A 20795-nucleotide genomic window follows, 5' to 3' on the forward strand; every position below is an offset into this window, starting at 1 on the left:
ACCGAATCATTAATTGGGTGTGGGAATCAATAACAACAAACTTACCCCTCACAGGAACTTGTCGAACGCATGTCTCGTCAGCCATGGATATGGCCTGTTGGAGTCCTTCCAACGCCCGGTCGATGTCATCTACAGTGTCGAGCAGTGGATTTACTTCGATGTTGCTGTCCACCATTCGTCCGTACTGCACCCAGTTGACATGGTGGTAGTCTTTACGCAGGCAGCTTCTAGCAGGAACCACGTTGACACCGACTTCAGTCACCACCGGTGGTCGGAACTGAGATCGTTGTGCGCCTTCGGCTTGGAGAGTCCGATGTTCGACAGGAAAAAAAATCCAGGATGGAGGGATTTCCCTCCGGAGAGATAAAGTTGGTTCGTCTGGAAACTGCAAAGTGTACAGTCCAAGTTGTGCGTGGTCGAACAATAGACATCCATTCCGGTTCCACTAGTGGGACCGCCAAGCTTCATGGCGGGCATTCAGGTCGCTCCCAACGATGAATCGGGAGCTAGTACGGGTGATGGCGGTCAGGTCGTTCTTGAATTGGATTCCTAGTCCGTTGCTTGAAGTACACTGGCGTAGGCAGTAAACAGCGATAAACCGGATGTTTCCAGTTGGTGATTCCACCTCCACACTAACGGCAACGATGATAGAAGTGCGGATGTGGGGCAGAGTGCAGAACTTGATTCCCTTTCTGACGATGACAGCTACACCACCACCCCTGGAGCTGGTGCGATCAAACCGGCAACCAGAAGCTGTCGCCGGACCTTAGATGGGTCTCGGTTAGAAGACCCACGTCGATGCTGTGCTTTTGGAGGAAGTCGGCAAGCTCAATCTGCTTAGCTCTTACAGAGCAAGCGTTCCAGGTAGCGATGGCTACCGGTTGATACACCATACTGGATGATGAACTTACCGAGCACTTGGATCTGTTCGGGCTTATTGCGGCACTTACGTAGAGCATCGGTCATGTTGATGAAAATCTCCATCAGTTCATCCGCCGAGAACAGATCGGGATTATTTGTTCAAGCTGTTGGTTGTCTCCAGAATCCAGGAGGGGATGGAGAGCTTTGTCTAGCAGAAGATCCAGACGTTGAATTCGCTTGTCCATGAAGAGGCGGAAAGTCCTCCGCCCTGAGAGCTGGGGTCTTATCCTTCCTTCGTCCTGGTTGATTTTTTTTTTTTCCTAAGATTTGTTTTCCGTCGATCTTGTTTTCCGTGCTGAGCACCAATGCTACCGACGCCAGCCTGGACCCTACCTATCGACCCATCAACTCATGAACCGGGGACCAACGGCTTTACTTCCCTTCCGAAGGAAGACGTGATCAGAGATGTTATGCCTCAGAACATCCCGGTGGCGCCGACTGGGATTGAACCCAGGCCTGCTGGGGTGAGAGGCAATCACGCTTACCACTACACCACCGGCGCCGCTGGTTGATTGTTGGTAGACGTCTGTTTTCGGATGCGCTTGAAATCCTCGTGTCGGATCGCTTGTCGGATCCTTGGTGAGAACCACCACAGTTGGCGCATTTGGACTCCACAGCTTCATCCGCAGCACATTCGGAGGTGGCGTAGTTTTGAGCGCAATTGCCACAGCGTGGCTTAATGTTGCAGTTTAGGGTGCCGTGTCCAAAGTTCAGACACCGTTGGCACTGAGTCACATCGCGATGGCCGCCACGATATGGCTGCCAGCGGATGATGATCGAATTGATGGAACGGATGGCTTTCAACGCGTTGAGCGTCACCGTTCCCTTCTGGAAGTGTAACAAGAAAAGGCAATCCGAAAATGCCTACACATTTTCGTTCTTCCTTGTCATCCGATAGACTGCGCTTGGGGCCAGCTTGTACCGGTCCCTGATTTCATGTTCGATAAACTTCGGGTCGAAATTTGGTAGGCCCCTGATGACGTAGTCCTCAGGTGGGCGATGACCAAGTCATACTCCGCTTTCGTAAGGAGCACCACCTTGGTGTCAACTTTGCCCAACTTGAATTTGGCTTTGACGCCCAGCGACGCCAGATCCGCGATGAGCACGTTAAGATGGGCATGTTTCACTACAGATGATGGAGGTGTTATCTGCGAACATAGACAGGATACCACCACCCGGCAGGGGAGGAACTCTGACGTGAAAATGTTGAATAGGATAGGCCCAAGCAGGTTACCCTGAAGAACCCCTGCATCAACGTTGAACGTATCAGAGGGGACATTGTTTAAGTAGACCTGGAATGATCTGCCCGACAAGTAGTTTTTGATGATCTTCACGAGGTAGATCGGAAAGTTGTATCGATGCAGCTTGTACACTAGACCATCATGCCAGACATTGTCGAACGCCTTCTCGACGTCCAACATGGCAGATGTATTGGAAACGGACTTGTTCCGCTTGATGATGTTAGTAACCCGGTCGAGTTGGTGGATGGTAGAGTGGCCTTTCCTAAACCCAAATTGCTCTTTGAGAAAGATGTTATTATCATTTGAAAACACCAGCAGACGGCTGAGTATCAATTTTTCGAATAGCTTCGAGATGGAGGACAAGAGGTTGATGGGGCGATAGCTTTTGGCACTGGTAGGATCTTTGCCAGGCTTGTGTAATGGAATCACTTTGGCTAACTTCCAGCATGCGGGGAAGTAGCCAAGCTCCAAACATTTGTTGAAGATAACGGTAAGATGGTTGAAGAAGTCAATACTCAAGTTTTTCAACTCGAGGTTGACTACACCATCCATAACCGCAGCCTTCATGTTTTTAGTACTTCTAATAGCCGATATTCTACTATGATCATGCACTACTACGGGGGTGTCAGCGACTCTAGTCATTGCCTCCAGGACGGCAGGCCCATGGGGGATCACCATGGTTTGACCAAGATTATGTGAAATCACAAAATGTTGGCCAAGAGCATTGGCCTTTTCAACAGGGGTTATCAGTAGGGATGGGTCTAAGTGGTCAACAGAGGAAAGCGGAGGGATCGGTCTCGACTTATTTTTCAAAATTTTGGTCATCTTCCAAAATGGTTTCGCACAATCTGGGAGAGAGCGAATCTTTTTGGTAAAATCGTTATTTCTGAGTTCCACCATCCTGGCCTGGATAATTTTGGTTAGCCTATTGACATTGGTCTTCAAGTGGGGCAGCCCAGAACGCTGGAACTGCCTACGAATGGTGTTACGGAGCCTGATAAGATCTTTGGTTGGGCTGTCAAGGTTCAGAGTATGACTCACCTGTCTGGATGCTGGTACGTGTTGCTCCCTGGCACGGGATATCACCTCTTCGATGGCTTGCAGACATTGATCGACTTCTTCGAACTACTCCGGTAGGACGTCGTAATTGATTGCTGTGTCCACACAGCACTGATACTGCTGCCAGTTGACACGATGGTAATTTCGCCGGGAAACTTGAAACCTATTGGCCGAGGAACCTCCGAGCTCAGTTCCTGATAGGCGGTAGGTTGGGAGATGATGATGAAGCCCAAACAAAATACGCCTTTTTAATAAAAACTAAGCGATCAATTCAACCTCTGGTGGTGAATATGAGAACGTCAAAAAGAGTGTTATGAGCAGAAATTTTTGCCGTGAGACATTGGAAGCGGAACACTTTTTCACTTTTCCTGATAAATTGATTCCTCTGAGATGCTCAAAAACTTGATCTATAGTTGAAAAATTTAATTCTGTAACTTTTTTGCAAGAATTCAGCTAGTGTTCAGGAATATTTTTGTTGAGAAAAATTCAAAATTCCAATAGTGCCTTAGTGGTTATGATCATCTGGATTGCTTGTGTGTGAATAATTTAGGTGCAAATCAGTTCAGATGTGTGGAAAATCATAAAATAAGACAATTACTGATGAAAATTGCCATATGTTCTATGATAAATGCTTTAATTTGTATTGTGACAAATCCTTCTTCTGATGTAAACAAACGGTTTGGTTGACGTTTCCTCTCGAACTCGCGTGGTGCCCTCTACATTGGTGGTACATTAAAAAGGCCTATAGCAACCAAGAGCAGAGTTTTAGTGGGGGCCAAATATGGAAACTCATGATTTATTTTTTGTTGCGTTCTCATTTCCCAACCCCGTTTAGCTACTACCGGTGCGGACATAAGTTGCTATATGGGGCTCGGAAATAGAGATATGGACCCGTATGGGAACTCCCGTGGCGTAGCCTCTAAGGAATCCAATTTTGACTGACAAAGGGGCGCGCCTTTGGAACGTGTTCCAACACTCCGAAGGGTATAAATAGCGGGACCTTTCAATTAGAGTCGGATCTTTGCGTTAAATGCAAGAATGACAACTGTCAAAAAAATCGAATACTTTATCATTTCTCAATAGTGATGGAGTAATACGACGTGCACTAAACTAAGGACACGGGATATACTACAAAAGATAAAATTACTGGTCGCAGTAGTGAACAATGAAACTCCCGCAGAGTAATCAATACACGCTGAGGCACTCTTCCCAAAATTTAATTAAAATTAACCCAAAGGACAAAATGTTACAGCTTTTTGTAAGTGATGTAATTAACTGTAGCGTTACTGTTATGCGCAGTTTGTCAAAATATATAAGACTTATGATGTAAACAATATGGGTAGCGATCTTTTCCCATCTACCCCTAATTTATATTATCTGAAAAAAAATAAGCAATTAGGCACAGTGCGAGATTCCTTTAGATTCCTTATTTTTAATTTCAATGGAATTAAAATAAAACGCGAACGTCATGGTCACGGTGCACCACGGTGTGGATCGAAAAGTGATTGGTGCGTGATTTTCCAACATTCTATATTCAACTGAGGTGCATTTATAAGTTACTCTTCAAAAAGTGCAAAACGACTGAGGTCACTTATAAAAATGACCTGTTACAATAAAATATTCAAATCCTTTTCTGCCATGCAATCCGCTTGTGTATAAGACAATTAATTTTGCACGTGTTATTGGTAAACTTGTTCACTGACTGATTGCCTGCCTAGTTGTTGTTGTTGCAGGGCCTTCAATACGGTTTTGTAATTAGGGTAATTTATACCGAGGGCCAACGATGGAGTCAGCCCCGTGTGACGTAAAGCGAGAAAACCTTCCCAATGGTGGCGCGTCCGTATATGAATAACAAATAGTCACCTACCTGCTCCTCGTGGGTTCCCTCGATACCATCCCGCCCCGCGTTCGACCGTCTTTTCATCGAATTAACGTCAATAAAAGAGGAAAAAACATCTATAAGAAATTATAGTCGCACACAAATTGACATATTTATAGAAATTAAAGACTCGACTCGAGCCGTATCTTCAATTATTTTCTTTTTCTATGAAATATAAAACGGCTAAAACATAGGCCTCTCCTACGGTTGGCACCCTCCTCTTCTCCGAGAAGACTCCGCGTAAGCAATGACCAAGGGGGGAAGGAAGCGAAAAATTGCTCCTATTTCCACTCTTAAATGGCAACAGCAAGTAATAACTGACATCGATCAATTCGTAGCGCACTCGGACTGCCAACGTCGTCAATTTCACAACCTTGCAAAGGAGCTGGACAAAATGGGTGACGTGATGGACGTGCTCCACCCTGCCTTCCCTCTCATTCCACTTCCATTGATAATTGAAATTAAATTAATAATTACAGCATTATCAATGCATACGCACGATGACAAATGAAGGAAAATGGACAACCACTGCTGACTTCATGCCTTCATAATATCCAGTAGCTTAATTCGAATTGAAAGCTATATACGGATGTCTGGGAGGTGAAAAGGAAATCAAAAATGCTTTAGAAAAAAAGTCTCAATTCGTTTCTTTTAAAATCCCTGAATTCAAACTACCAGTTGTTAGACCATTGACATTGTTGCTCACAGCCATGCAAGCCAGCGCCTGGCGGCTACTGAATTAATTAAATTAAACTTTTCCCTCCGTAATAACAACACAAAACCCAGCACAATCGAACATTAAAACAACAAAAATAATGCTAAATTTCCGTTTCAAGTCGGTTGCAACTTCTGAAGTTAGTCTGCATTGCTGCTGCTGCACCGACCGACAACACAATCGAATCCGTCCAAACCCCATCATTGTTGGCAAACAGCAAATTATATCGAACATGGATTTATATTTTATTTGCAACTAATAATTTTCGCCCCCTCGCCTACTGCCTTCCCAAATCATGCCACTGACTGGTGCAACCGGAATGCCGCCGATTCCAACACACACACACACATGCTCATACCGAATCGGGGCGGAGGGCTGAAACGATTCACGACTTCTGTGTGTAGCAGCGCGGCTGCCGACATGTAAATCATCATCCGACCACGCCGAAGACGATCGATGCTCCGATTCTTGCTGCCATGCGAATTCTGAAAGTAACCGGCCGGCTTCGATCACGATCATAACCGCTCTCTCTCTCGTCCGCTTTCCCCCACCTTCTCCCTCCCACAATATATCTCCTGTATCAATACCGACCGCCACCGCGCCCGCCCGTTACACCCTGATAACGAGAATAATAATAACAATCATAAAGTCAATCGCAACCGTCTCAAGGTCTTGCCCCCGGGGACTGTCGAGCAGTGCGAAAGTGAGACAGTGCGAGAGGAATCTTTTTTATTTATTGTATTTTATTATTATATTTTTCCAGCAGGGCTGCTGCCTGGCAGCCCGAGAGCAATGCATTATTTATTATATTATTTAAAGCGAAAAAAATCGAAGACAAAATAAAAACCATTGGCGCTGTGCCTAAGCCAGCAATTTAATGAGCTACCTAATAATTCCCGCATTTTCCCGAAAACCTCGCCTCGCCCCTCTCCTAACACTGTGCTTTTCGAACGAAGCGGGAGGGAGCCCTCGGGCGGTCACCAATCGCAATCGATGTGCCGGGCAGAGAGAGAGAGAGAGAGAGAGAGGGCACCTAAAGATAGGCATTTCCTCGAAAATAATACACTTACGCCGCAGGATACTGATTGAGGTTCGTTTTGCTCTCTTTGCTTTCAGGCGAAAATGCTGGAGAACTCCCAGGCATGGCTAGGTGCATCCACATCATCAATAGCTGGTAAGTTTTTCTTCTGTAGATGTAAGGAAAATCGGAGCGGTGAAGTTTCTTAGACGGCTGCATTTTTTTTTGGTGTTAGAGATTTGAAAGAACCGTTAGGTTTCTGGAAGGTTAAATGTCTGGACGAATCTTAAGATTGAGGGCAATTTGCTCAGTTTTAAATCCTGATCAATCTACCAACCGGTGACAAGTACCATTCTCGTATAACATTTTTATGACTATGTTTATAGTTAATTGCAATTTTACATTTGGCAAATTGATGTACTTTCTGGCCTTAGTTGAAACATACAGCAATACTACTTTGTATTAACGTGAAAGTATATGATAATCCATTCATTTGCATTGAACTTTATATGGATCTGTGTTTTTAAATAACAGTGAAAACTTCAATTGAAATTTACGAACAACTATAGAAATTTACATGAATGTTTGAATCAATTGAATTATTGATCGTTAAAAGTGTAATTTTATATCTAAAAACCTGCTCCAGTTTGAAGTTGAATATTACAAAATATTTATAGACATATTTATTCTGAGATCAGTATGCATCAAGTGTTGGAGAGCAGCCAACAATTTAAAGCTTCCCATTAAATCACAAAACTGATAATATTAAGAAATTAACACGAATAAATAAAACTACATATCTTAAAACACTACTGGCGATCGTTCCTTTGTTTTCTTTATTAAGTTTAGCGTCGGAGGCGAACCAGCCTAAGGCTGAAAGCCTCCTAAATAAAGCTAAATTAATTAATTATTAAGTTTAGCAATTTTAAGTAACTTAAAACTTCGTTAAAACTTCAATTGGTCGGTCGGTAATAAATTCACATGCTTAATCATTTGGCAAATGTTTTATTTTAGCATAATATGCATTGGCGTAGCTAGAAAATTTATCTTGAGGGGGCCTAGGGAGGGCCTATTGCATTTTTCTTTATTTTGCTAAACTGCGGTTAAATATAAACTCGCGAAGATGCTATTCAATGGAATTGTGTCAAGGTAACTTGTTTTTGGGTAATTTTTTTCTGTGACCAATAATATGACACCTTAACCTGTGCCAAGAGTTTTGGCAGTGCCGAAAGCTGTGCCAAGCGTTGTGCCGATCATTCCGAAATAGGCCGAAGAGTATAAATCAAATTGTCAATATCCCATGAGTTTGGCAACCCTGAAATTAGACATTTGTGATTGTGTTTATATTTTCAATTTCTCCAATTCGTGACCACACTCTTAGAAATAACTACTTTTACACGAGACGTTATCCATATTGGACGTAAATCATAGAACGTAGACAAACATTTCATGTAAAATTAAGTGTTCTCAAACCGAAAAATCAGCTACACTCAAAAAATTGCACACGTCACCATCATGTGTCTTACACTTAATTTTGCACTTATTGTGAAACACATCCATTTCATGTGTGAATCTTATGCTATGAACCCTGCCTGAACACTATGGATTTGAATTGTGACACACTTGGATTCTATGTGCCTCATATGGTGATATCAATAGCTTTGCACTTCATAGTTCAATATTCTACAATATTCTAATTTATCGACTTCTAATTCACCTACTCTAAAAATGAATCGACAAATATAAACAAATTTTAGAGGCCAGAGCTTTCACATATCTTTTTAATGGGTCTGATTTGGGATTCGATCATGGACTGTTGGGGTGTGCTGTTGTCGGAGTCTTCGTTCGATCTCACTGTGCCACGGTTGTTCTCATATATGAGGCGGGTTGATAGGATAAAGTCACAACTCTTGTTCTCGATGTTTACCTTTCGGAGCAAGCAATTCATACCGTATTGAAATGCAAAACACTTTAAATCCATCTGTTTTGAACAGTAGTGTGATTCAATGTGCAATACACTTGAATAGATTGTGAAAGATTTTCAACTTTTCAAAGTTTGAAACACTAGAAATTAACGTGTATAACACATTGAACTAAGGTGAAATATACTTAAAGTAAATGTGATTGTGCATTTAAAAAATCAAGTGTTTAAACACTTCGATCAAACGTGTGGAATTTTTTGAGTGTAGTCGACGAAGAGAACGTTTAATTGAATTGATTTTCACGTTTCTTTCAACTGATTCTTATGTCAAAAGCCCGCTCACATATGTCGGTCTGGGGGAACTGAAATTTACATGACTTTTTAATAGTGTGCATGGTTCATGGCAAATATTAATGTCGTTTTCGTTTTTGCGTTGCACTACACCGGTGTGGTGCTACACTTATCACCGAATTAACGAACGCTTGCGGTGTAGCTTTATTGGTGTGTGTAATATCAGATACATCTGTCACTGTTAACTTTCTGCCGCTTGATAAATATTATTTTCGTTTCGGGTGGAATTATAGTTTCGATTGAGGATTTTACAGTAAACCAGTTTGTTAAGTATCTTAACAATAATTTTTTTTTGCGATTTTATTTTAATTTTATCAGTTACAGTAGAAAGTATTGTTTTTTACTGGTGGTCGATTGGTTGTGGTTATGGTTATTGTTTATGTGGGAATTCAATAAAAATGGTCCAAGAGAACCCAGACAGGAAAAGCGCGTGTGGGTGGATCTTCTGGCCAATGAAGGGGAGCAAGGTGGATCAATAAGATTCATCTCGTTAATGATATCTCAGGCGTCAGCAGAGTATTAGATTAAAGTCAATAATCAAGTAGTTATCTATAAAAAAAACTCAATTGGCTGGAGTACTGTCGAGAAATAGCAGTAGGTGGATTGCACCACACATCGTGGTCTGGTGGAAGCAAACGGTTTCGGTTTGACCGACTTCAGGTCCTGCAGCGTCTTAACAATGCAAGCGATCGGCTTCAGGTTTTCGACCAGACCTTGCACAACTTTGTCGGTGATCAGTTCATCCGACTTACACTCCATGATCAGATCCTTAAGCAGAGTCGCCGAAGTTTAACCGGTGAAGGCACCTTTAGCAACACAAACACTGTCCGGTAGCTGGGAGCGGACCAAGGTCAGATAGGGGAACGGGCATCCGACGGTGACCTCACTGTTAGCAGTAGTCGAGATTTTGCACAGCTCGGCGATGCTGATCTTGTCACCGTTCATCTTTCAGTTGCCACCAACACAGAACTTACGACTGATTTTTTTTTTCAATTTGGTTGGCACTACCCTAATAAACAAATACCATAAACGAACTGTATCCCGGATGGGTAAACTATCCCACAAATAGTTTGGATGATACTCCGAACACGTCGTTAAGCTCTCTTTTATGGTTATTTTTATTAGGGTATGGTTTGCACGTTTGTCGGAGACGGATAAAACCGTCAAGTTCAGCAAACCATTAGTATATTTTCCTTTAACCCATCATTCTGATTATTCTCAAAAGCAAAATATGCCTACCTCTTTGTCTGAATAACGATCCACACGCCCACCTGAAATTCTTTCATTCGATGCAATGTTTTTCTTCTTTTGTTAAGAATACTAAACATCATAAAATATTCATCCTCTGAATCCGATGAAGAGGATTCAAACAATTGAAATAGTTCTTCCATTCCAACCTCTTTTTTTTTGCAAAATTGAAAACTGTAATCAGCTGTAATCGCTGCGTCACGATGAAAACGAGAGTTTTGACAACCATGTTGTTTGGATGTATTGGTGTTCTGCGATAAACATATAGCTACACCGCGAATTTTTCGAGTGCTACACCATCGTGAGTGGTGCAGAAAAAGTGTTGCACAGGTGTAGCACCAAAACCAAAAACGAACGGTTTCGGTGCAAAAGTGTTGCACCGGTGTACTACACCGCAAAAACGAAAACGACATAAGCTTCATTCTCATTAGAATGAGAGCGAACTGGGCAGTGGAAGAGGAACTGGAAGCAATACAACCTATTGACCAATGCACGAAATGAACTCACGAAAAAAATTGACTTTTGAGCGGTGTCGTGTTTACTAAAAATGAACACATGATGTAATGCTCGCATTACTTGAGAAAAGGTCCTATCAACTTTTATAAACAACTTATTAGACCCTTTTCTCGCAAGCCGAAGAACACTCACGCAAACCAAACCACTATCGGGAAGGGAAGAACTCACCCTACCCGATGGTGTTGTTGGTTTGCATGGGCATACTTCGGTTCGCGGGAAAAATGCCTAACAAATTTTGTGTACATAATTTGATAGGCCATTTCTCAATGTTACACGAGTTTTATTCATGTGTTCATTTTTAGTAAACACGGCACCGCTCAAACGTCAAATTTGTTCATGCAGTTCATTCCGTGCATTGGTCAATACGACCCGTCCACAAGATACGAACGGTGGACGAAATTTTCAACATCTGCCAGTAAAATGCTCCCCGATAAAATCAAACCCAGAACTCGAACGGACGAAAGTTCACTCCCACCCTACACACTACGAAAAAGACATGTAAATTTCAGTGCCCTGAGACCGACACATACAAGCGGCCCTTTTAGCATAAGAATCAGTTGAAAAGGACGAGAAAATCAATTCAATCAAACGCACTTTTCGTCGAGTTGCATATGTTTCAGTTTCAGGACACTAAATTTTACATGCCATGTCTGTTTACGATTCAGCATTTACGTCAAAGCTGAATTACGTCTCGTGTAAAAATAATAATTTCTAAGTGTGTAGAAACAACATCTTCGAAACAATTCTGATCGACTCAGAACTACGCAACCTCGAAGACATCACCAAGCCTATCGTATCGTAGATTATGATGTCTCCTACCATCACCTCACTACGGCTGGTCGCAACGGGACGTCAAAATCGTCATCGGCGACATGAACGCTCAGGTAGCACGGGAGACAATGTATAGACTGGCAATCGGGCCAAACAGCCTGCATGCCGTATCGAACGACAACGGCCAACGATGCGTGAACTTTGCAGCCTCCCGGGGTATGGTAGTTCGAAGTGCCTTTTTCCTCCGCAAGGATATCCACAAAGCCACCTGGAGATCACCTGACCAACACACAGAAAACCAAATCGATCACGTTCTAATCGACGGGAAATTCTTCTCCGACATCATCAACGTCCGCACGTACCGCAGTGCGAACATAGATTTGGACCACTACCTAGTTGCAGTATGCATGCGCTCAAAACTCTCGACGATGCATAACACACGTCGAAGTCGAACGCCGCGACCCAACATTGAGCAACTGCGGGACGCCGGAGTTGCCCAGGACTACGCGCAGCAGCTGGAAGTTGCACTACCCACGGAAGAGCAGCTTGGCGCAGCTTCTCTTGAAGATGGCTGGAGGGACATCCGTTCAGCCATAGGTAGTACTGCTGCAGCGGCACTAGGTACTGTAATCTCGGACCGAAGAAATGACTGGTTTGACGGCGAATGCAAGCTGTTAGTAGAGGAGAAGAATGCAGCACGGGCGAGAATGCTGCAACACCGCACGAGATTGAATGTGGAGCGATACAGACAAGCGCGGAACAGACAAAACTCGGTTTTCCGAAGGAAGAAGCGTCAGCAGGAAGACCGAGATCGCGAGGCGATGGAAAATCTGTACCGCGGAAACGTACATCAGACTGAAGGCTGAAGCTAGACGGATTGGACTTGCCATCAACGCATCAAAGACAAAATACATGAAAAGAAGAGGTTCTAGGGAAGACAATGTTAGCCTCCCACCCCGAGTTCAGATTGACGGTGACGAAATCGAGGTGGTCGATGAGTTCGTGTATTTGGGCTCACTGGTGACCGCCGAAAATGACACCAGCAGAGAAATTCAAAGACGCATTATGGCAGGGAATCGTGCCTACTTTGGACTCCGGAGGACGCTCCGGTCGAATAAAATTCGCCGCCGCACGAAGTTGACTGTCTACAAGACGCTGATTGGTCCTTTACGGCCACGAGACCTGAACTATGCTCGTGGAGGACCAACGCGCCCTTGGTGTTTTCGAACGGAAGGTGTTGCGTACCATCTACGGTGGAGTGCAGATGGATGACGGAACGTGGAGGAGGCGAATGAACCACGAATTGCACCAGCTGCTGCGAGAGCCATCCATCGTCCACATTGCAAAAATTGGGCGGCCCAGTGAAAATGGTTCTAGAAAGCGACCCAACAGGAACAAGAAGAAGAGGCGCACAGCGGGCAAGGTGGATCGACCAAGTAGAAGGTGACCTGCGGACCCTTCGCAGACTACGAGGCTGGCGAACTGTGGCCATGGATCGAGTAGAGTGGAGACGACTTCTTCGGACAGCAGAGGACAACAAGGCCTTAACCTGATTGGTAAGGTAAGGTAACATCACCTCATCCTTTGCAGATGTGATACCTTCCACATGGTACCTCAAATCAAAACCAATGGCCAATGTCCCCCCACTTCATAACTGTCATCTTCACTTCACTAAACTTCACATCTGCAGTTCAACTGTACCGTGTGCTTGTTGTTGTTCATCTGCACGCCCATGGGATCTTGCCGAACAGCAAATTACGTAGTGTCGTCATGCGTCATGCACTTTCGAAATTGCGCAAGGCCTTATAATCGATTGATTTGTAGGCCATCCATCGCACCGGGTCCTTTAGAGACGAACTAGTGCAACAGAAGAGTGCAGATTAGATCGTGGATTATGGGGTGTTTCGCTAAGGCAATCGTCCAGATCTGATGGAATATTTGGAGTTAATACGCATCGACATCCTCCAATAAGTACTGGGACTTGTATGGAGGTCCCTATAATGTCCTGTGGATTTCCCATGAAAGTTCATACCAAAATGACTGGCAAGGATACCTAAGAAAAACGTAGGAGTAAACGATACAATTTTCATCCCGGAAAACCCTTGGCAAGACCGGGATTAAACCTGGCCGAAATACAAAACCTATCACTAACACCCCCTATGATGTGTTTTTTTTTTAATCGTTCGTTCTGCATAGCAACCTTGTTAAACAAAACAAAAATTCTCCACAGCTGGCACAATATTGTTGTCGTTCAAATGATTGTTGTCTATCCATTGCTGGAGGGAACCCATCTTGGCTGTCGTATCGACCTTCTCGACCGACCATGAAAAGAAGAACGCTGTTGGCGTGAAGCTGGATGAAACCACTTGCCGCTGGAATTTTCGCTACGAATCGGATGAGATAAACTCAGTTTCATGGTGCAGACAGGTGCAGGCAATACTCACAGCATTTTTCCTTGGAATCCGAGCCCAATGCAGTAAACAAAAAAATCAACCATAGCAACGATTGGCAAAACATCAACTCTTGACAGTGATGCCGTTTTGTATTATGTTGATTGTATCCTTCTTGTAAACGTATGTCCTAAAGTGCCGAAAAGTGTGCCATGCTGTATTACTTTATTTGTACAGGCTCAATCGAATAAACTTTACAGAGCCGAGTTATCATTTCCGTTATACATAATTTAATGGTCGAACAATAAATTTTGTTAAATTTATTTCATAACAACGAACGCTTACGGAGAGAGAAGCACCTCCCCCTCCCTGTCAGCATACGACCAAGGTTCCATCGGGATTGGCTACCCGATCTTTCCTATGGTTACTCATACCCCCGGCACCGCGGGGAGGTAGGGTTTGGAGTTACTGGACAATAGGCTAAGGACCACATTGGGGTCTATTTTATACCTGGAGATACGTGGAGATAGGGGCCTCATAGCCTAGTCAGTAAAGGCACGGTATTACCAAGCCGGAGGTGGCGGGTTCGATTCCCGGTCCGGTCGAGGGAATCTTTCGGGTTGGAAATTTTCTCGACTTCCCTGGGCATAGAGTATCATTGTGCTTGCCACACAATATACAAATTCATGCATTGGTAAAGGGTGATACGGTCAAAATTTGGTCAAGGGAAAACGCGTGTAAATCGGTGAAATCGTTTATTTAAAAAATCAAATTAAATTTCTTTTTCAAGTTCAATTAGTATAAAATTCAGGAAAAATATTCAGTTAGGCTTCCGCTTTTCCAAATCCGAATTGCCGGGCCTTACGCTTGACCTCTGCCATCAGATTTTGTACAGCCACCTTGTCCACCTTCTTCGCCGCAGAAAGCCAGTTTGCCTTGAACTGCTGCTCGCCCTTAGCAGTTTTTTGGTCTTCTTTAGGTTCCGCTTGACAATAGCCCAGTATTTCTCAATTGGGCGGAGCTCTGGCGTGTTGGGAGGGTTCTTGTCCTTGGGAACCACCTGCACGTTGTTGGCGGCGTACCACTCCATGGCCTTTTTACCGTAATGGCAAGATGCCAAATCCGGCCAAAACAGTACGGAACAACCGTGTTTCTTCAGGAAAGGCAGCAGACGTTTATTCAAACACTCTTTCACGTAAATTTCTTGGTTGACAGTCCCGGAAGCTATGAAAATGCTGCTTTTCAAGCCACAGGTACAGATGGCTTGCCAAACCAGATATTTCTTTGCGAACTTTGACAGTTTCATGTGCTTGAAAACATCTGCTACCTTTCCCCTTCCTTTTGCCGTATAAAACTCCTGTCCCGGAAGCTGCTTGTAGTCGGCTTTGACGTAGGTTTCGTCGTCCATTACCACGCAGTCAAACTTCGTCAGCATCGTCGTGTACAGCCTCCGGGATCGCGCTTTGGCCGTCGTATTTTGTTTATCATCGCGATTTGGAGTCACTACCTTCTTGTAAGTCGATAGTCCGGCTCGTTTTTTGGCTCGATGCACGGTTGTAGACGATACACCCAGCTTATTTGCGGCATCTCGGAGAGAGAGAGGTTAGGGTTTCGCTTGAAACTACCGGCAACTCTCTTTGTCGTCTCAGCGGCTTCCGGTTTTCGATTTCCCCCCGATCCAGACTTCCTGGCTGTCGACAAACGTTCCCCAAACACTTTAATTACATTTGTAACGGTTGATTTGGCTACTTTTAGCGATTTTGCCAACTTTGTGTGCGAGTAGCTCGGATTTTCGCGATGCGCGAGCAAAATTTTGATACGCTGCTCTTCTTGCTTGGACGGCATTTTGACAACTGAAGAGTGAATTCCAAAATCAAAATAGGAGCAACATTCTACACACACACACCTTCAAAATGAGGGGTGTTCAGGTTTTTTAAATGCAAAATTGAAAGAAATACGTCAAGTTGATATTGACCAAATTTTGACCGTATCACCCTTTAATTGGCATCGAAAGCTCTCAATTAATAACTGTGGAAGTGCATTTAGAACACTATTGAGAGCACGCAATAAGTTAATATGAGCTAAGCAATAAGCTTGAAATGCGAACAAGAAGAAGAAGAAGAACATACGTGGATTATCAATGGCACGCATTGTCCACCCATTTACCAGCCTGTAGCATTCTTTCTGAAATGATAGCGTCAAACTTTCCTCTTATTACGATGAGTATGTATATTAGAGTGATGCAAAATTTAAAATTTTCGCTCCACAGTACTTAAACGATTCCAAATCGGATTCTGACTAACCTCTCAAAATTTGAACCCATTTGGTGAGAAACTGAGATGGCACAAACCATTTGAAGTTTGTATGGGAATTACTATAGTAAAACCAAGATTTTTGTTCATGTCTGTCTAATAATTCACCATATCAATCTGCTTCAAAAGTTTTCAACTGTACTTATAGGAAATTTTCCCAGCTACAACTCTGCTCAAGACCACTTTCTGATTAAATGCAAGGATCGAAAGTTATCAATGGTTCAATGAGCTAATGTCTTATGATCATGCTCAATCAACTGCTCAGCAGGCAACATTGCTGTTTCTGGGGCGTTGAAAAGGACACAAAAATCATGGCTTCTATGTCACACTGCAAAATACAGTGTTGCCTACAGAGCAGCTGCTTGATCATGTCATAACTTTACCAATCTCTTAAATAATTAATAACTTTTTCAAGTCTCATTTAAAATAGAAACGATCTTGAGCAAAGTTGTAGCTGAGAAAATTTTCTATAAGAATAGCTATCGAACTGTTTCGCAGCTCGATATGGAAAAAGACTAGAAGGCAATGAACAAAAAGTTTAGATTTCCCATAGTAATTTACATGTAAACTTCAAATGGCTTGTGCGAAGTCTGTTTCCAACCAAATGAGTTGTTACTTTGGGAGGCTAATCAGGACCCGATTTGAAACCATTTAAGCACTGTGGAGCGAAAAAATCAAAATCCCCAAAACCCACGACCTCCAAACCTTTAGCCTCTAGGCTTCTTTGCAGATCATCTACAACTAAAGACCACATTTGTAGTGAGAGGACGCCTTCTTGAGGACAACCTTTCGTTGCTTTTACTGTTATAGCTGAGCTTCCCAGCCCAGAAGTGATTTTTCTTTTTGCAAGCATAGTATGAATCCAGTTGACGATGTGCGTGTCAAAGTTCCTTTTCTTCATGGCGTCAACTACAAAAGAATGGGATGCGCTGTCAAAAGCTCCTTCAATATCCAAGAAAGAACAACATGCGAGTTCTTCGAGTGAAAGTGGTTTTTCGATTTTAGTTTCCAAAGAATGGAGAGCAGTAACTGTTGATTTTCCAGATTGATACGCAAACATGCAAATTAGATAATGGATGCGTTGACATTTAAGTTGAACTGATAAAGTCATTCAACATCTTTTCCATAGTCCTCAGTAAAATTGATGAGAGACTAATTGACTTCTTCAGTGTTCACTCGGCTGTCGACAAAAGCAGGCCACTCTCGATGTGTGCTACGCGATCGTCTGTTTTCTCGGCAGCAACCATTGTGTGGTCCTCCTCATTGTTCTTCATCAGCAGTTCTTTCGGTCGATGCGTCGTCGACTTTGGAAAGCAACCGTTTCGTGATGAGTGTGTGAGTGCTGACCACATTTTGCGTCCATTGCTGCAATGGACGCGCTCTGACCCTCGTTGGCGTACAACAATTTACCATACAATGAAACTACTGGAAGCGGCTCCAGTTCTGATGGAGGAGGCTTTTTGGATAGCGGAAGATAAAGTGTTTATTGTGTTGTACCTTTTGACTATAGTTTTAAGATGTATTGTATAGTGACCAAGAATCCTCGGCTCTGTAAAGTTAATTAGGTTGAGCCTTATCAAATAAATTATTAAACAATAATTGACTTCTTGCCGCAAGATTTCACCAATACAACGTTGCTAGTGTAGTCGTGTAAAATCTATTTGTTTATTATTTTCAACCACGAAATCAGCTGTCAAAGTGTTCGACTTTACATCGGAATGTTTTTTTTTTTTTTCAACCAATACAACGCTTGTATTAGTGAAACTGCTCACTAATACTAACGGTGGTAGAGAACTCTATGGACCTAAATGGTTTGCCTGTGTTTTATCATGCCTTCCAATTTTTGGGACTCTTTACATATTCACATTAAGTGAGTGGTGTGTGAAGAGGGGTGAGGGTTTGTTTTTTTTATCGCTTGTGCTCCCGGAACAGAAATTTGAGGCATCGCGAGTGAAAGCTTTTAATTTCAGTTTTTAAATAGCGTTTCCTTTTGTTGCCGGTGTGACTTGACCGCGCTGATCTATTGTTAGGTTTTGACGATGTGCATTGCTTTTGTGCACAGAGTGACTTAAAAAAGAAAAGCGAAGAAAAGTGATATTTAGTTATTATGTGTTTGTAATCGCTGGAGGCGGAATGGTTTAAAAATGACTAGAGAAAAATATGCGTGGAAGCCTCGAGAATGCGCTTACGGCTGTAATGATTTGGTAGGTACGTTCCAGTTGAAGATAGTAAGTGTGAATAAGGGCGTCTATGTGATATTTTTTGTACCTGTTGTGGATATCTAGTGCATCTTGTTCCCTTAAGGTAATACTCTAAGGAAGCCTTAGCGTGAAACTTTAAAGGCACAAATGTCAGCTTCCACAAAACATGCAAATTTGAAATTGCTATTCCTTGTTTGCTGTGCTACTACAAACAGAGAGTAGCAATTTCAAATTTGTATGTTTTGTGGAAGCTTACATTTGTGCCTTTGAAGTTTCACGCTAAGGCTTCCTTAGAGTATCACCTTAACTTGTTTAGGACACCCTGTCTTGCCTCAAAAGTTACCCTTTTTGAAGTACTAGTCTTCACAACATAAAGGGCACCATAACGGAGCATGAGATTTGATCAAATTATCCGCAGTTCACATACTCTTCACAGATTCACATTAAGTGTAAAATTAACGATAGAGAAACTTGCTTTTGTATTCGAAGATTCAATGGTCAATTTGTTGAAACTCTTTGCTTGCTCAGCCGCTCAGCTTCCTTATTGAGGATGATATGAATAAAAATTGCTGCATGCACTTGTAATCAGCTTTATATGCAGCCTGCTGATTAACAGCTTAAATCATCAACGTCACTGTTTCAATCTTCATGAACATAGATGATAGTACTAAAAATTACTCGAATTTCAGTCCTTTTGTGGATCATCCACATTTATATGAATTCCGCACTCCGCACTCTATTCATATCACTTTCTTTCGGTGAAACTTCGACCAGCCAGCGAGTATATGAAAACAAAACATGTACCTTCTAAAAAAAACCTGCACCGCTATTCTCTGCCCAGTCCCACACGACTGTCGTAATCAACGATCGCATTCAGAGCAGCACAAACACGGATGTTAATTGATTTTAAATTATAAACAATGTCGGTTTATGTACCAACCCATATCTACGTCGTTTGCATGTGTGTGATGGTGTGCGTGGCTAGAATATCTTCAGCCAAGCAGCATTTTTTTCCCTGCAGAATTCATCTCTACTTCGTACCTACCTAGCTATCGTTACGACGAGATATTCAGAATAGGTACACCAACCATCCACCTCGGCTCAACCCTCTGACGTTTCTTCCCTCTGATGGTTTGGCAAACATTTTACAACCCTTCCAACGTCGTCGTCGTCGTCGCCATCGTCAGTGGTGGTTGTCATCGTCCAACAGTTTTTAGCATGTTCAATTTTTTTACCGGGATTTTCTCCCTTTCGCGACCGCGAGTCAGGACTTGAACGGGGACAGCGCCAACGACGACGACCACGCTGATGATAATATTCCTTCTGAACTCACCGTACGCCATATACCGACATTGTTGTGTATTTATTTTCCAAAATAAATTTGCTCCCTTCTGCACAATTTTTTTTGGTACATAGAAAATTTACAAACAAAAAATCCGTTGTTTTACATCGCGTGGTTCACTTTTTCGATGGCTGATTTTACTTCTCCCTCTAAATAAGGCGAAGGTAGTTCTCTTATCTAACCGCTGTTGAAGTTGTACATTGAAAGCTGGAACTAATTGAAACCAATTGCTGAATCGAATTTTGACGTAAAAATTCTAAGACAAGTTGAACGAATGCCAATAAAAGATCTATATTATTTTCTCTTATTGGATGGATTGGGGGAATAAACGCGCTCGCATTTGCCATCATATCATCATCATTTGATCGTATATTTACGTGGGTTTGCATTCGCGTTTTTCGCATTTTGTTAGTGCCTATAGAATGGTGGTTGTCGTCGTCGTCGTCGACGACGTGTCGTGTGGTCCCGTTACCATCCTGGAACCCAACCATCGGAGACACACACACACAATGTGGCAAAGGAAAGCTGCGGTGGGAGGGGGCCGAGTACAACAACAAGCACTGGCAAAAAACAATATCAACAGAACCAACAGAAGGATGTACAAAGAACTGTTGAAAAAAAAATATTACAGAATGTGTATGATTCGAAACGGCTGCGGATTTAATTAAAAAATCTATATTTTTTGCAATCTCCATCTCCGGTTTGGTCTTCCCCTCCGGTCGATGGATGGTGGGTTGCTATTTGCTTGTGTGAGTGCCTACGAGGAGCCCTGGTGCGCGCACTGTTTACACCGGCAGACCGGAGCGAAATCTTCTTGTTCTGACCACGACGGATGTGGGCAAGGGTGAATCCTAAAAAAAAAACAAACCAAAACCAACAGCGAAAATATGACTGTAGGGAACGGTACGGT

General features: G+C 42.9%; 1 protein-coding gene across 1 annotated transcript in view; it reads left to right on the top strand.

Moving 5' to 3' along the window:
- Positions 1-20795, top strand: part of LOC135705059 (protein bric-a-brac 1-like) — a 491570-nt gene that overhangs the window by 367203 nt on the left and 103572 nt on the right. The window contains exon 2 of the mRNA XM_065226620.1: positions 6932-6989. Coding sequence (XP_065082692.1) covers positions 6938-6989 — 52 coding nt within the window. The 5' untranslated portion in view covers positions 6932-6937. The remainder of the gene's footprint in view (positions 1-6931; positions 6990-20795) is intronic.

Source organism: Ochlerotatus camptorhynchus, unplaced genomic scaffold (genome assembly GCF_037179485.1).
Source record: "Ochlerotatus camptorhynchus isolate MF236.1 unplaced genomic scaffold, CSIRO-AGI_Acam_v1.1 ptg000257l, whole genome shotgun sequence".
NCBI lineage: Eukaryota > Metazoa > Arthropoda > Insecta > Diptera > Culicidae > Ochlerotatus > Ochlerotatus camptorhynchus.